Here is a 17,872-nt window from a genome sequence, read left to right as displayed (position 1 = left end):
GAAAAGGACCCACATGTACAAAAATATTTATAGCAGCTCTTTTTGTGGTGGCAAAGAATTGGAAATAGAGAGTATGTCCATCAATTGAGGAATGGCTGAACAAGTTGTGTTACATGAACGTAATGGAATACTATTATGCTATAAGAAATGATAGGGATTTCTGCTTCCAGGAGCCAAGATGGCGGAGTAAGTCTCTCTCATTCTCCCTTGTTTACCCCTGAAAGCCCAGAAAATCACCCCAGGAAAAACCCTGGAACAGCTGAACCAGAATAAAGATGGGGTACAGCAATCCAGTAGCCCAGGTAGCGTGAGGAATTAACAGGAAAGGCCCCTCTTGCCCTAGGGGAAGGGGAGCAGTACAGAAAGGGAGGCATCCCTGAAAGCTAGTGGAAAGCCCCACCTCAGCATACCAGGAGGACATCCTGAAGCCCAGATGGTGAAGCAGGCAAACACCAACACCTGGACCCCAAGTGCCTCATTGAGGGCAAGGGAACCAGTGGAAGACAGCTCAGAAAACCACCAGGTGCCCTGGCAGCAACTAGCTCTCCCAGTGCCTCAGCAAAACTAAAGGAAGCAGCACTCCAGGGGGCCCCAGATGGATAAACACCCTACAAAATCCATCTGAAAAGAGATGAAGAAAGCAAAAGGAAGGAAAGGCTTAGGTGAGCAGGAAATATCCAGGAGCCACACTACCCAATCCTACCCCTAGAGTTCCAGTATTGCTGTTTGTAGACCAACACCAGGTAAGTTGCCAGAATCCTACAGCCTCCAACTGCCAACATTGGAGGTCCCAGCACACAAAGCCATTGACCAGGCTCTAGGCTCCCAATACAAGAAGCTTGGGTCAGTGCCCTCTGCTCCCAGCAGGAGAGCCCAATCTCTTCAAAGGCCAGGAAATAAGGAGACACCATGAGCAAAAAGAAACGTATGATAGATTCTTATAATGGAAAGAGTGAAGATCAAGGCAGAAATTCTGAAGAGGACAACACTGTCAACAAACTCACATCTGCAACCTCAAAAGGGAATATGAACTGGTATGAATCCCAAAAAGCCTTCTTAGAAGAGCTCAAGAAGGATTTTAAAAGTCAAATGTGAGAGGTAGAATTAAAAATGGGGAAAAAAAATAAGAGGTATCCAAGAGAGAGTCAATAGCTTGGAAAAGAAAGGACAAAAATTAACTGTAGAAAACAAGTCCTTAAAAAATATAATTGGCCAACTGGAAAAAAAAAGTACACTGAAGAAAACAAATCCCTAAAAAATACAATTGGCCAACTGGGAAAAAAGTACATTGAGGAAAACGAGTCCCTAAAAAATGCAATTGACCAAATGGAGAAGGAGGTACCAAATCTAATAGAAGAAAACAATTTGTTAACAATTAGAATTGAGCATATGGAAGGTAATGGCTCTATGAGAGAGCAAGAATCAGTCAACACAAACAAAAGAATGAAAAAATAGATGAAAATGCAAAATATTTCATTGGTAAAACAACTGGCCTGGAAAATAGATACAGGAGAGACAATTTAAAAATTATTGGTCTACCTGAAAATTACAATGAAAGAAAGAGCCTGGACAGTATCTTTCAGAAAATCATAAATGAAAACTGCCCTGAGGTCCTAGAACCAGAGGGTAAAATAACCATAGAAAGAATCCACCAATCACCTCCTGAAAGAGATCCCAAATTGAAAACACCAAGGAATATAGTAGCCAAATTCCAAAATTACCAGGTCAAAGAGAAAATGCTGCAAACAGCCAGAAAGAAACAATTTAAATGTCATGGAACCACAGTCAGGATTACACAGGACCTTGCAGCTTCTACATTAAAAGACCATAGGGTGTGGAATATGATATTCTGTAAGGCAAAGCAGCTTGGATTACTGTCAAGGATCAGCTACCCAGCAAAAATAAGCATGATCTTTCAGGGGAGGTGATGGATATTCAACAAAATAGGGGACTTCCATACTTTCCTGATAAAAAGACTAGAGCTCAACAGAAAATTTGATCTCAAATACAAGATTCAAAAGAGACATAAAAAGGTAAACAGGACAGAAAGAAATAACATGTTATTAATAAGGGCAAACTCTTCCCAACAAGGGAAGATGACACTTATAACTCTTGAGAAATATATTGTTATTATACCACGTTAAAGGAGTATACATAAAGGGGGTGGGTGTAAATTGACTTTGATGTAATGATGAAAAAAAATTGAATTAAGTGGGTTAAATGGATCCAAGTAAGTGAATTAATCTGATCTAAGAAAATGTACTGAGAAAAAAGGAAAGGAGGAGTCAGACAAGGGTAAATTACATCACAGGAAAAGGCACAAAAACCTATTACAGCAGAGGGAAAGAAGGGAGGTGAGCATTGTTTGAACCTTACTCTCATTCGATTTGGCTGAAGAAGGGAATAACATAATCACTTAGGTACAGAAATCTAACATGCCATATAGGCAGTAGAAGAGAAAAGGAGAAAGAAAAGGGAGGGGGGAGGTGGGACTGAGGGAGGCTGTGAAGAGGAAAAAGGAGAAAGGAGAAAGAAAAGCATAAAAGGGGGGGAATGGATAAAGAGAAAGACACAGATAGTTATCATAATTGTGAATGCGATATGACTGTAATGGAATACTATGGTGCTATAAGAAATGATGAACAGGCAGACTTCAGATAAACCTGGAAAGACTTGTATGGTTTGATGCTGAGTGAAGTGAGCAGAACCAGGAGAATGTTGTACACAGTAACAGCCACATTGAGTGATGACTGACTTTGATATACTTAACCCCTCTCCGCAATACAAGGCTATACAGTACTAAGACATCTCCAAAAGCCTCGTGATAGAAAATGCTATCCACATCCAAAGAAAGAACTATGGAGTTTGAATGCAGATCAAAGCATACTATTTGCTATTTTTTCTTCTGTTTTGTTTTGTTTTCTATTTCTTGTGGTTCCTTCTATTGGTTCTAATTCTTCCTTACAACATCACTAATGTGAAAATATGTTTAATAGGAATGTATATGTATAGCCTATATCAGATTGCACACCATTTGGGGGAGGGAAGTATAGAGGGAGCGGGAGAAAAATTTAAAATTCAAAAGCTTATGGAAGTGATTGTTGATAAATTAAAATAAATTAAGAAAATAAAAAAAATTATCTTCTTCATTGAGCTTTTGTACATCCTTTTTCATTTGGCCAATTCTACTTTTTAAGAAGTTCTTTTCTTCAGTGAATTTTTGTATATCTTTTTTGATTTGGCCGATTCTGCTTTTTAATGCATTCTTCTCCTCATTGGCTTTTTGGACCTCTTTTGCCATTTGGTCTAGCCTATTTTTAAGGTGTTATTTTCTTCAGCATTTTCTGGGTCTCCTTTACCAAGCTGTTGATTCTTTTTTCATTATTTTCTAGCATCACTCTCATTTCTTTTACTAATTTTTCCTCAACATCTCTTATTCGATTTTTTAAATCCCATTTGAGCTCTCCCAAGAATATTTTTGAGCTTGAGACTAATTCACGTTTTATTCTGAGGCTTTTGATGTAGTATTTTTGACTTTGTTGTCCTTTTCTGAGTTTGTGTTTTGATCTTCCCTATCACTATAGTAACTTTCTTTTTTTTTTTTCCCTGTGGAGGCAATTGGAGGTAAGTGACTTGCCCAGGGTCACAGAGATAGTAAGTGTGTGAGGCTGAATCTGAACTAAGGTCCTTCTGACTCCAGAGATAGTGGTCTATCCACTGCAACACCTAACTCCCCTCACCATAGTAACTTTCTTTGGTCAGGATCTTTTTTGTTGTTTGCTCATTTTTCCAGGCTATTTCCTAACTTTGAACTTCATATTAAAGTTAGACTCTTTCCATGTTGGAATGAGTACCATCCCAAGCTTCAGGTTTGTGTGCTGATATTTTCAGAGTTAGTTCTCAGGGTCTGTATGCTTATAGTTGTTCCAAAGTGGTTTAATCTAAGGAGCAGCATGTTTACTATTCTCCTGGCCTGTGCTCTGGTCTTTGGGTTACTACAAGCACTCTTTTATGCCCTGGAACTGCGACCAGGGTCCCAGCTCTCCTGTGGCCATAAGCTCTGGTACCTAGTGTCCCTCCTCTTACTGGGACTGCAATTTGGGAAGACTGTGACTCAAATGTAAGTATGTGCAATACAACAGAGTCTTACACCAGCAAAGGGACCCCTGGATTCTCCTTCTGACCAGTTGTCTGACCCTCTTGCAGTCTTGGGCTGAGAGCTCTGGAAGCAGCCACTGCCACCTCTGATTTAGTTGTCCCACAAGGCCTGCTACTGGTTTCCTGTGCCTGTGCTGGCACAGCCTGCACCAGACTGTGTTATACTCGTCCTCAGTGAGATACACCTTTCCTGCCTGCCTTCTAAGTTGTGTTGGGCTAGGAAATTGTTTCACTTCATCCTTCTGTGGGTTTTGTTGTTCTAGAATCTGTTTTGAGGTATTATTTAGAATTGTTTGGATGGGAATTTGGGAGACCTTAGGTAAGTCCCTGCCTTTTCTCTGTCATCTGGGCTCTGCCACACTATGACCAGCTCTTTAAATTTATTTTTCCTTTTCCTATTCATGCAGATCATCCCATAATTTCTTCAGGAGAAGGTTGCCTGGAAGTAGCATTCAATCAAATAATCAGTCAATCAATAAGTATTCATTAAAATACTACTATATTCCAGGCACTCTGTTAGGCACTGGGGATATAAGCACAAATTCACACAGAGCTTACATTCTAACAAGGGGAGAAAACAAGAACATCTATAAATATACACAAGTAAAAAGTAATTTAAGAGTCAAGGTAGCTGTAGTTGAGAGGATCAGAAAAGGATTCATGTGGAAGTTAATATTTGTTCTGGCTCTTGAAGAAGACAGTGATTACATGAAGCAGAAATGAGACAGGAATGGATTTTAGGCATTGCGGACAGTCAGTGCAAAATCACAGAGGCAGGAATTAAAATGTCATATGTGAGGGAGGCCAGTTTGCTCAGAATAGAGCGTATAGGAGGAGAAATCATGTATAATAAGCCTGGAAAGATAAATTGGCACTGGGTTGTCAAGGGTTTTAAAAGCTAAACCAAGGAGCTTATATTTGATTCTAGAGGTAATAAGGAGCCACTGGAGTTGATTAAAGAGGAGAGCATCATGGTTAGAGCTATGCTTAGGGAAAATCACTTTAGCAGCAGCATGGAGTTGGGACTGAAATGGGGAAAGACTTGAAGCAGAGAGATAAGTTAAGAAGCAATTGTACTAGTGTAGCCAGGAAATGAGTAGAAATAAGGGGCTTCCTGACTCCCAGTGAAACCCAGTGCTCTATCCACTGCACACCCAGCTTCCCCAGCCTGGGAGGCAGTAAAGACATATATACTCTAAAATCCCTTCAATTTAGTATTCTATGATTTTTCCTTCCAAAGCCAGTCTTTTCGGTAGAGTGAGCATACTACTATGATTTTTTAAAAAGTCTCGCTCTTGCCCAAGAATCTCTCTTCTTCTCTGCCTGAAACTTTGCCAGAAATTCAATTGTGTAAGCAACTGACATTTAAACTACCTTGGGCAAAAGTCAGTGTGGCTTCAGTATGGATTGCTTTGATCACATTGTTCACCTCTAAAACCTAGCTGGGATGCATTGAGGAGTTCCATTGATATGGGATAGAATGAAAGTGGCAAAGGGAAAGATTATGGAATATAGATTAGGCCAGGATAAACTACTGCAATGAGGTGAAGGAAAGAGCTTTGTTTGGAGGAGGACTTACAGTCAGAAGTCTAGGAACACAGACTAGGGATTAGAAGGGATTGGAGAGGGTATGTTATACTGTACAGCTATACTTTGGTATTGTTTTAAAAGACTTTTGGAAGGACTTTTTCGTAGCAGAGTCTAACCTATAATGTGGTACTCTGACATGAATTCCAAGAGTGGCATTATAGCAAGATTTCAGGAGCTCCATCAATAATAATAATAACAAGAAGAAAAAGAACAACAACAACAAAAGAATCTTACCTTGTATGTCTGAAGTAACACATCTGTCCAGACACGTTTACTCATAGCTTCAAACTTAGAGTCCTCTATGATCAAAGTATACTTTGCAGGCATTTGGGTCTTCTCAGATTCCCCTTTACTGGCAGCCTTTAAAAAACAAAATGTATAAAATAATTTTTAAAATGTTTTCATCACCAGGTAGACTCTGATAGCTAACTATTCAATTTCAAAGTGTATAGACAGAGATGGAAGGTCATCTATTGCAATACCTCATTTTACATATTGGGAAACTGATGACTCTAACCCTCAGGAGGTTACAATACTTGCCCAAGGTCATATAGATCTTAAGTGGAATACCTGATAGCACCTACCTGAGCAGTCTGTTGTGAGAATAGGAAGACTGTCATGTAAGAGGCGGTGCTTAAGCTGAGCTTTGAAGGGAACTAGAGATACTAAGAAGCAGAGAGGTAAGGAAGGAGTGAATTGTAAGCCTTGGGGACAGTCTAGGGAGATGTTGAGTAGCATGCAGGTTGTTTGATTGGGACAGAGAAGTAGATTGCCTAAAGGGGAGTAAGGTGTGATGAGTATATAAAGGGAGGCCTGAGCTAGAATGGGAAGGACTTAGAAATACCATTTTGACTTGCATAATACCACTTTTTTTTCAAGCATTTGATCCCTAAAACTTTATGTTGTTATAAATGGACCAACATTTTATAGTTAGTTTTATAAACCAAATCAACATAAGAATAAAGTTATTCCTCTCTGATCTGAAGTGTATGTGAGTGTACGTGTGTGTGTGTGTGTGTGTGTGTGTGTGTGTATAAAAACACGGAATGGTCCTGACTCATACCACAATTTAATCTCTGCATAGGAACAGTATATAAAACATTTAAGTTAAAAACAGCAAGAAGAAGAATGGTTGCAAGTGTAAAAAAGCCCATGATACAACAATGCTTTCAGGGACAGAATGTCATTGTCAATTCCCTTTCATAAGAAATGACAAGAGAATATTCTAATAACTTTTAAAAGATTAGTAACAAGCTGATTAAAAATCTTTTTACAAATGCATAGCAACTATAAAGCCACTATTCTGTAAACTTTTCCCAAGCACCATTTCTTTCCTTACTTTTATTTTAATCCATTTCTTGTAATCTTCTGGTTCAAGTAGAAATTCAGGAAGTATATAAGGAAGGCATGCTCCTTGAGTTCTTAAAAAAAAAAATTAAACTTATTATACTGGTAAGAACACCTGACTTTTTAAGTAAAATAAGTAATATTAGAATATTTAACATTTAAACTTATTTACTGGGCTAGAACTACACAAAATATAAATTTTAATAAAATTTAATTCTAAAACAGAAAAAAATTCATCTCCAAGTAGAAAATTTACATAATTTTTTAAATTTAAATAATTTTTATTAATCAATCCTTTAGTATCTATTAAGGTAGTATACTATGAAAGATAAAGCAGTGGTTTTGGAATCAGGAAGACCTGAGTCCAAATCATAATGCAAGAGTTGTGTGGCTATAGAGAAGGTGCTTAATTTTTCTTAGCCATCTGTAAATGAGGATAACAAAATACCTGTAGTACTTATCTCACAGGCTTGTAGTATGGATCAAAATTTTTTTAAGTAGATAAAACAAGGATAGCTTTATAGGACAGTAAACCTTAAAGTGTTGTTTAAATGACAGTTTTGATTACTATCATCATTATTTCTTCTTACTTTTTTGATCATTTTTATTTCATTCAGAAATATGATTTCAACAGGTCCCTGTGAGGAAACAACTATTCTACAATTTTCAGTCTTAAACTCTTGGCTGGGACACTGAGAGGTTGAGTGATTTCCTCCGGGTCACATAATTGGGGCGTGTATGAGAGGGATGGGGCTTAAACCTAGATCTTCCTGACTCTGAGGCTAGATTTTTTTAATCAATTATGCCATTGTTATTATTCTCCTTTCACATCTAATATTTAATAAGCTAATTACCATAATTATTATCTACTGGGAAAATACTATAAATATTGAACAATACTATGAAATCAGATCAAAGATAAAGTTGCAGATCCTAATATAAGGACTTAATTTTCATTTTGCTGGAATGGGATCCTTGACTGCAATATGGTTCTATAAGGCTATATACATTTTATTTAGCAGCAACAGAATAGATAAAGGTAAAGTAGTGTGACAGATTAAGTAGATATATTCATATCCAGAAACTAAGGAACTACAAGTATGGTTGAAAGATTTGGGGTGAAAATCAGTAAAGAAAAAACAGGAATATTGTTTTATTGGATATACTTCATTGTATCACCTGGACCAAAAGAGGAAACAGTTGAGGCACACAAGAAACAGACCATAAGCCTGTCCCAGAAATATGATGAAGCAATTATGTAGGATTTCAATTATCCAGACATAGGTAGGTAAGCCAGCCAAGCTAATGCAATGGGGCACTCTGGAGGAAAGACAGGCAGCAACATGCACCAGGTAAGTCAAACCACCATCACCTACCTTGACCACTATCTCCCTTCAGATCCTAATGGAGACAGCCCAGGACCCTGAACCATAAAACTTTGGCAACAATGATATCTCACAGGCCAAGAGACCTAATTCTAGCCCAGTCACTGTAGCCATTATTAAGAGGAAAAACCGTTGCAGAGAAGAGATCTGCCTTCCTCATCACCACCAGCAATAGCTACTAGCCAACTGTCACAGTGAGGAATAAGCAAAGGAACCATGGGAGTGGTAGCATCCACCTCCTAGACCACGGCTCCTGCTTCCAAGTCCACCCTCTCCGTGCTTTGGACAATTCTTTAATGCATAATGTTGCAGAGAAGGTTCCAGACTACATTGGTAGAGGAAGTTTCTTCACATAGGGAATTCATTACACTAATGAAATCACAGATACCATCTGTATCACTATCCTCCCTTAAGAATAATTTTGACATTCAAAAAGCAAAGAAGGTGACAAGGAAAACTATTATTATTCTGCACCTAATTCTCTTGATTATTGATGTGGACTTGAAGGGAAGCTTGGATTGATATAACCAACTGTGACCAAAGGGAAAAGGAAATTTCAGAAAAGTCTAGATTTAGGGAAACAAGATTTGTAAGGGATCAGAGAAAGGATAAAGAGAAATCCATGGTCTAAAATTATGCAAAAAAGAATTAGCTCAGGAATTAAAGGAAATTGAAGAATGAAATCTGATGACAAAAATAATTTATTCTGATGAGGAAAAAAGGGGGATTGGATACACAAGGAGGACAAAATTAGATTTAGAAAATGAAAGGAAGGTGAGGTAAAGAAAGATGAATACATTTGGATGACATAGTCCTGTAAACACAGCATCAAAAAAGCTGAACATCAAAATAAGCTTTAGAGAAATGATAAGGGCAATAAAGATTTTTTGGCTTTTTGTTTTAGGTTGGTTTGAGTTTTGTGGGAAGTGTTTTGTGTTGCTTTGTTTTGGACTATACAAAGGAAAAGAAAATTCAGAAAAAGATGGAACCACTGTCAAGATGGATACAATCATAATAACTGGTAAAAGAAAGAAAGCTGATGATAGAGTTCACTTTTGTATTCTCTATCAAGAAGAATAATCTTTGGGCTGGAAAAGGGAATGAAAATGGCTAAAAGGGAATTGAAACACAAGATAATAGGGATATCACAACAAAAATCTACCTGCTGCAGTAAGGCTTATGAGGTTACCAGGCAAGCTACACTGCATCCCAAGTTCTCAAGGTTTAGAAGGGAGCCTCAGAGATTATTTACCCATCACCTGTCATATACATGAACAAGAATCCCCTGTAGAGCATCTCACCAAAAAAGTCATCCAAGCTTGTCTTAAAGACCTCCAGGAAAAAGAACTGGCTACTTCATTCCACTCATTCCACTTTTGGGTATTTCAAAATGTTAGAATTTTTATTTCCTCTCTTGAAGCATAAACATGCCTCTCTGCAAGTTCAACCTGTTGCTACTTCTTTGAGTCTGGTACCATGCAGAACACCTGTATTCCCTCTTCCATTTAATACTCTTCATATACTTGAGAACAGATGATCAGGTAACCCTCTAAATCTTTTCTTCTCCAAATAAAACATATACAAGTCAAAGGATTATAGATCACAATCGAAGTCAAGTCAACAAGCATTTATTAAAAGCCTATCATGTGCCCAGCACTGTGCTAAGTGCTGGGATACAAAGAAAGGTGAAAAAAAAAGCCTCTATCCTCAAAAAGCTTACAGTCTAGTGGTGAGACGACATACAAATTACTATGAAAAAGCATTATACATACAAGAAAAATTAAAGATAATCAACAGAGAGAACATCTCAGATTTAAGGATAATCGATCAAGGCCTGTTGCAGATGGTAGAATTTTAGCTAAGGACTGGAAGAAAGCCAGAGAAGCTGGCAGAGGAGGGAAGGAGCTCCAGCAATGAGGGACAACCAGAGGAGACACTTAGAGTCAGGATATGTAATATCATGTGCAAAGAAGCCAGAGAGCCTGAATCACAGAGCAAATACAGGGGCATAAGTGCAAGAAAAGAGAAAAGGCAGGAAAAGGCCAGGTCATGAAGGGCTTCAAAAGCTAAACAGAGAATTTTCTGTGTGATCCTAGAGATAATGGAGCCACTGGAGTTTATTCAAAAGGCTTTGGGGAGATCAATTTAGCAGTGGGACAAAGGAGAGATTGGGGCAAGGAAATTAAATGTATGGCTCAAAGAGGTCTGAGAGACCAAACTACTAAAATCTCCTCATTTTACAGATGAGGAAACTAAAGCCCAGCAAAGTTCAGGGCCTTGTGCAAGGTAATACAAGTGTCAAGAGTCAGATCTTCAGACTCCAAATCCAGGCTCTTTCCACTGGATCTCCATTCTTACAATTTATCCTCATTTGACATGATTTTGCTGCCATTCACCATCTTGCCCTCTTTTGGATGCCCTCTAACTTCTTAATGCCTTCTTGAAATATACTAATCAGAATTAAACACAGTATTCCGCATGTGATTTGACCAAGGTGAGAGCTGAACCTTTGTTAGTGATCTTTAAAAGAACATGGCAAACAAAAGAAGTACCACAAAACGAGAGGAGGAAAAATGTCATTCTAATTTTCCAAGGAGAAAACAGAATCAAGTCTGAAAATTTTAGACCAGTTGGCCTGGCTTCAATTCATGGGGAAAATCAAAAATGTGTAATTGAAAGGGATAGTTAGAAAAAAGAAAGTAGTGATCATAGTTAGTGTGACTTCATTAAAGATAAATAATGCCAGGCTGATTTGATTTCCTTTTTGATTGGGTTACCAGGTATGTGGATAAAGGGAATATTCTTAGTTCACCTAGATTCAGGCAAGAATTTAACAAAGCTTCTAATATTACTTTTGTGGATAGGATGGAGAAATGTGGACTATGTCAGATGGATTCATAATTCATTGAACTGCCAGTCTCAACTACCTTGATGTCAATTTGAAAGAAGATCTCTAGTGGAATGACCAAGTGGTCTATGTCTGGCCCTGTGTTTTGTACATTTTTTATCAATTACTTGGACAAGGAAACTTTCTGGTAATGCAAAAAGCTTGAGGATAACACATTGGATTTAGTTCTTCCACTTTAAGGTTTTCTATAATCAATTTATCTATCATTTATTAAGTGCCTACTATGTCCCAGACACTAGGTAATAGAGATACAAATACAAAAAATGAAATAGTTGCTACAGTCAATAAGTTGACATTCCAGTGGGAAAGACAAAGTATATGTGTGTGTGCATGTGTGTAAATATATACTTAGTATGTATATTATATATGTAGTGTGTATATATGTATATCTATATCTATATATACATACTCATGTGTGTGGCTTAAAAGGTCCTTAGGACCATATTTGTGTGTATATATGTAATTTCTACACGTGATATGCATGTCATATATTGTGCATTATACCTACATATATATGCCGTGTGCATATGTACATGTTGCTGTTCAGTTGTTCAGTCATATCTGCCTTTTAATAACCCTATGGATCATAGCATGCCAATACTGTCCATGGGATTTTCTTGACAAAAATACTAGAGTAGTTTGCTATTTCCTTCTCCAGTGGATTAAGGCAAACAGAGGTTAACTCACTTGCCCAGGATCACACAACTAGTAAGGGTCTGAAGAGAGATTTAAACAATTGCAAAAATATCACTTTTTGATATTTTATGATATTTGGTATTTGATATATTTTTATATTTGATTTATTATGTTGGCTCGGCCTAACAAGCCAACATAATAAAAATGACAATTCTGCCTAGAATAATTTACCTATTTAGGACTATACCAATCAAACTACCCAAAAAAATTATTTTATAGAGCTAGAAAAAATAACAACAAAATTCAGCTGGAAGAAAAAATGGTCAAGGGAATTAATTTTAAAAAAAATACAAAGGAGGGTAGCCTAGCAATACCAGATCTTAAACTATATTATGAAGCAATAATCATCAAAACCGTCTGGTATTAGCTAAGAAATAGAGTGGTAGATCAGTGGAATAGATTAGACCATAGTAACCTAGTGTTTGATAAACCCAAAGACCCCAGCTTTTGAGGTAAGAACACACTATTTGACAAAAACTGCTGGGAAAACTGGAAAACAATAGGACACAAACCAGGTACAGACCAACACCTCACACCATATGCTAAGACAAAGTCAAAATGGGTGCATGATTTAGACATAAAGGGTGACACCATAAACAAATTAGAAGAGCAAGGAATAGTCTACCTGTCAGATCTATGGGGAGGGGAAGGATTCATTACCAAACAATAGATAGAGGGCATTACAAAATGTAAAATAGATAACTTTGATTATATTAAATTAAAAGGCTTTTGTACAAACAAAACCAATGCAGCCAAGATTAGAAGGCAAAAAGCTGGGAAACAATCTTTTCAGCAAGTGTTGCTGATAAAGGCCTCATTTCTCAAACATATAGAGAACTGAGTCAAATTTATAAGAATTCAAGCTATTCCCCAACTGATTAATGGTTAAAGTATATGAACAGGCAGTTTTCAGATGAAGAAATCAAAGGTATTTATAGGTATATGAAGAAGTGCTCTAAATCACTTTTGATTAGAGAAATGCAAATTAAAAGAACTTTGAGATATCACCTCACACTTACCAGATTGGCTAATATGACAAAAAAAAGGAAAATGATACATATTGGATGGAATGTGGGAAAATTGGGACAATAATGCACTGTTGGTGGAATTGTGAGCTGATCCAACCTTTCTGGAGAGCAATTTAGAACTATGCCCACAGGACTATAAAACTGTTCATACCCTTTGATCCAGCAATACCACTACTAATCTGTATCCTAAGGAGATCACAAAAAAGGGAAAATGACCTAAACGTGCAAAAATATTTATAACAGCCCTTTTCGTGGTGGCAACATATTGGAAATTGAGGGAATGTCCATCAATTAGGGAATGGCTGAACAAGCTGTGGTATATGAATGTAATGGAATACTATTGTGCAATAAGAAATGATGAACAGGCAGATTTCAGAAAATCCTGGAAAGACTTATACGAACTAATGCGAAGTGAAATAAGAAGAACCAGAAAAACACTGCACAGCAACATTATGTGATGATCAGCTATGAATGATTCAGCTCTTCCCAGCAACACAATAATCCAAGACAAGTACAAAGGACTCAGGAAGGAAAATTCTATCCATACACAGATAAAGAACTGATCCACTCTGAATGCAAATTGAAGCATATTTTTCACTTATTTTAATCTTTCTTGCATTTTTTTCTTTTGATCCTTTTATTCTTTCATAACTGTGACTAATATGGAAATTGTTTTTACTTGATAGCACATGTATAAACTATATCAACCCGTCTACCATTTTCAGAAGAAGGAAGAGGAGGGAAGGAGGGAGAAGAATTTAGAACTCAAAACCTTGTAAAAATAAAAATAAATGCTAAAAATTTCTTGACATGTAACTGGGGAAAAATAAAATATCATTAAAACATTCTTATTTTTATTTTAAAAATCAGGAAGCTTAAGGAGAAAGATAATTCAATGTCATTCAGCTTTTTTGCACTAATCCTTTCTAACTGTATTCTCTATTATCCTATGGGCTGAACCATTTTTTTTCCAGAATTGAATTTACTGGGCAAATTAGGCAAGATTTAGTTTTACAGCTCATCAATAGCTTATAAAACTAACATCAGTTGGCATCCATAATTGACTTTACTATACTTTTGCAGACTCATTTTTCTATTTGAATTATTTTCTCATAATGTTATACACAGTATCAAAAATCAAGGTAGAAATTAATCATTCTATCTAGATAATAAAATTTTAAATTATCTCCAGATATATGTGTGTATGTGTGCATGTATGTATGTATGTATGTATGTATTATGATAATATCTGATTCCATGTTTGAAAAATCTTACGACCCTCAAAATTATAACATTTACACTTTTTTTTTTTGCTTTTAAAAAGATTTCATTTTACTCTCTGGTGTGTCAAATTTAACAGTGAGAGCAAGTAATCAGCATGGTCATTTTTACAGCCTAATCTTTCCATTTCCAGGTTCAAGCATTTGAATACATCCTAGATTAATGAACCAATTTTATTAACTATATTGGCAATTTCAAGATGTTAAGGACTTTCATCATAGTCAGTATTTCCTAAGAGACTTATATTTGCTGCTAAAAGGAACAAATAAATCTGGGCAGCCTGTCTTTAGTGCAGAAACTGCTCTTCCATACCTACACTCTCAGGTCATAAACCATCAAAACAGAAATCATGCATACCAATGTCAAAGTCACTGGGATCACTGCCAAAAATAATTTTTGTAATGGTAACAAAATAAAGGGAAGTACCAAGGAAATTAATGATGCAGTCATGATGTTAGCTTTTTTTCCCCACTTCTTTTTGTGTGTGGAGCACATGCACACACACACATGTACATGCAGATGCATGCACACAAATACATATGTACACACACACACACACACACACACACACACACATAAGATGGGTTCATTTAACATGCACATTTCTAAAGCTGCCCAGCTAAGGTGCTATTAACTTCCAAAAATATACTTTCTCTCAATGGTGTTAGTAGCTCTTAATATTAAGGAACTGCCTTCCTTCTAAGAGTCTTCAGCTTAATAAGACGAGAATGAAGAAGGGTTATATAGTTTGAAAAGTCAACTTTTCCTTTGAGCACTGGAGCTTCTTAACCCTTTTGGTCAGGAATAAGAATTTTTCAACTGCTTCATATTTTAAAATAAGAGTAACTAAAATGTTTCTAATAATGCAAGTAACTCCAAGGTCGGTGTTTCAAATCACTGGTTATATAACATTATATTACAACAATTTTATTCAAAAGAGAAATTATAGTTTGGTGATAATTCACAAATCCTAATACAGTACCTTATTCAAAATATATTTTAAGTGACTAAAGGAAGTACTTTTTGTGAAAATCATGCACTTATGAATGCATTCCAAGGCACATTATGGTAGAGTTCAGAGAATTCTTTGAGGCTTTGTCAGCATCCTATACTTTTTCTGCAGTGATTTCTAGGATAGGTTTTTGCCTAAAGTAGTTCTTGCAGTAATGAAATACTATCTTTCTTGAGACAAACTTTATAGGGGCAGCTAGGTGGTGCAGTAGATAGAGCACCCACCCTGGAATCAGGAGGAGGACTTGAGTTCAAATTTGACCTCGGACACTTGACACTTACCAGCTGTATGACTCTGGGCAAGTCATTTAATCCCATTGCTTAGCCAAAAAAAACCCCAAACAAACCCTACTTTATCCCTTACCTGTTATTGATAAGCAAACACAAGACTTTTCTTGCATAGGATGGAATAGGATAGAATAGAATGGAATTTTATTAAAATCTGGAGGACTTTGGAAATTGTAAACCCATTTTCAAATATTACAGTAAGCAATTACAAATGACCCTCACCTTGGAAAAGGAATAGTTTTGTACTTAAAATGACTACTTTGGGGTAAATTGAAGAGCCTTAAGTCATTTATTAAATATCATGTGATTCATCTGAATTACAATTTTATTTCCATCTTGAAGCAAGCTAAATAGAAGGCACTATAAAAAAACCCAATATATTCTGAATTATCTATGGGGCTCAAATGTGGCATAAGAGAATTCCTTACTGCCCCCTACTTCATATAAGCTGTGAAATAATTAAAGAGAATTTTGAAAGCACCATTAAGCATTACTGATTATATTTTGCAAAATGAATCAACAGGCTGGTGAAGCCACTGCTGATTATAGTGTAGGCTTATGTTAAGGGTCCAAAAATAATTTTTAGACATTTCAATGGCATGTTTTAAGACTGCTTTTTTAGGTGCAACTAACTACTTGAGGTTCAATTAAGAGAACCTCAAGTTAACCTCTCTTAATTAAACTAAATTTTAAGTTTATAAAATTGGAAGACAATGCACTAGTTAGTTGGAAAACATTGTTTCAGAAATTAAAATAGCAATTTCTAATAACCATGCTGCCCATAAGATAGTTCTTGCCAAGACTCAAAAGAATATAGGAAATTTATATTCTTCAATATCTGCAGACCATTCAGGTATGTCAACACCTGCTCAAGGTACAAATGTTTTTCATGGGGGATAAGGATTGCTTATATATAAGAATTCAAATTAAACTACTTTGAGTGAGTCTGACTTTTGAATTCCATTGGAAGGAAGTCTCTATCTTGTTCCAATAATTTCTATCATTTGGGATCAGGTGATCTTGATTATTACATTAATATAATACTAAAGTCCCAGTGTTGCATTATATTCAAAGAATCACCCACAAGTTATCTCCACATACTACAGTATTTGTAACAACACTCACAGACTACCATGAGTACAAGATGGAAATTAAGCCTTGGTGTTTTGCATTAGTAATCAGTAAAGACAACTTTCCAAAGTTTTTCTTGTGAATGCTATTGTCAAAGTTATTGAAGCCACTGTGGAGTCTTCCAGATTAATCAATCAACTGATCAACAAATATTTATTAAGAGCTTTATAGGTTCAAGGTACTATGTTCTATGGCAGGGATATACAAAGTAGTCCTTGCCTTTTAGGGGCGTATGTACTAATGAGGAAGAAAATATGTACACTAAGAAGTATATAACAAAAAGATACAGCCCAAAGATAGATATTTTTGTAAGGCAGGGGGATGAGGTGTACTAGAAACTAAGAGGACCAGGAAAAACTTCATGAAAAAAGCTGGGTCTTGAGCTGAGTTGTAAAGGAAGCAAGAGATTTCAAGATGTGGACAGTAAGAGCAAATGCAGTACAAGGATGTGAGACAGTGAGAATGAAGAAGCAAAGATGTGGACCATCTTTCTTGCATGCAGAATAGCAAATAGGACAGTTGGGCTCAGACACAGTGGAAGAAGAGGAATTGTAATAAGACTGAAAAGGAAGAAAGGAATTGGGTTGTAAAGAGGTTTGATGCAAATATAGAAGCTTATAATGGATCTTAGAGATATCCACTGGAGATTGTTGAGTCGGGGTAAAGGATAGGGATAAAATCTACACTTAGGGGAAGTCACTGTGACAATTATGAGGAGAATGGATTGGAGTTGGGAGAGACTCAAGTCAAGGATACTAAAAAAGGAGGAATTATCTCCTTTGATCCACTCAAAATTATAACATTTATTCTTTTTTGCTTTTACAAAAAAAATCATTTTATTCTTCGGTATGTCAGTTTTTTACAGTGAGAACAAATAATCAGTATAGTCACTTTTAGAATCTAATCTTTCCATTTCCAGGATCAAGCATTTAAACACATCCTAGATTAATGAACCAAATTTTATTAACATCCTGAAATTGCCAATTCAGTTAAGTTAAACTGTCCAAACTAGAGGTAATTAGGGCCTGAAATAGGGTAGTGGTTGCGAG

The 17,872-nt window shown here is 36.4% G+C and overlaps 1 protein-coding gene across 1 annotated transcript in view; it reads right to left on the bottom strand.

The window, feature by feature from the left end:
- The window catches only part of CFAP47 (cilia and flagella associated protein 47), an 890,592-nt gene that overhangs the window by 661,717 nt on the left and 211,003 nt on the right, over positions 1 to 17,872 (bottom strand). The window contains 2 exon segments of the mRNA XM_078146130.1: positions 5,983 to 6,108; positions 7,088 to 7,169. Of these exon segments, the coding sequence (XP_078002256.1) occupies positions 5,983 to 6,108; positions 7,088 to 7,169 (208 nt within the window).

Source organism: Phascolarctos cinereus, unplaced genomic scaffold (assembly GCF_003287225.1).
Source record: "Phascolarctos cinereus isolate Bilbo 61053 unplaced genomic scaffold, phaCin_HiC Scaffold_726;HRSCAF=1367, whole genome shotgun sequence".
Lineage (NCBI taxonomy): Eukaryota > Metazoa > Chordata > Mammalia > Diprotodontia > Phascolarctidae > Phascolarctos > Phascolarctos cinereus.
Note: the sequence above shows the minus strand (reverse complement) of the source record. Positions and strands in the feature narration are given on the sequence as shown.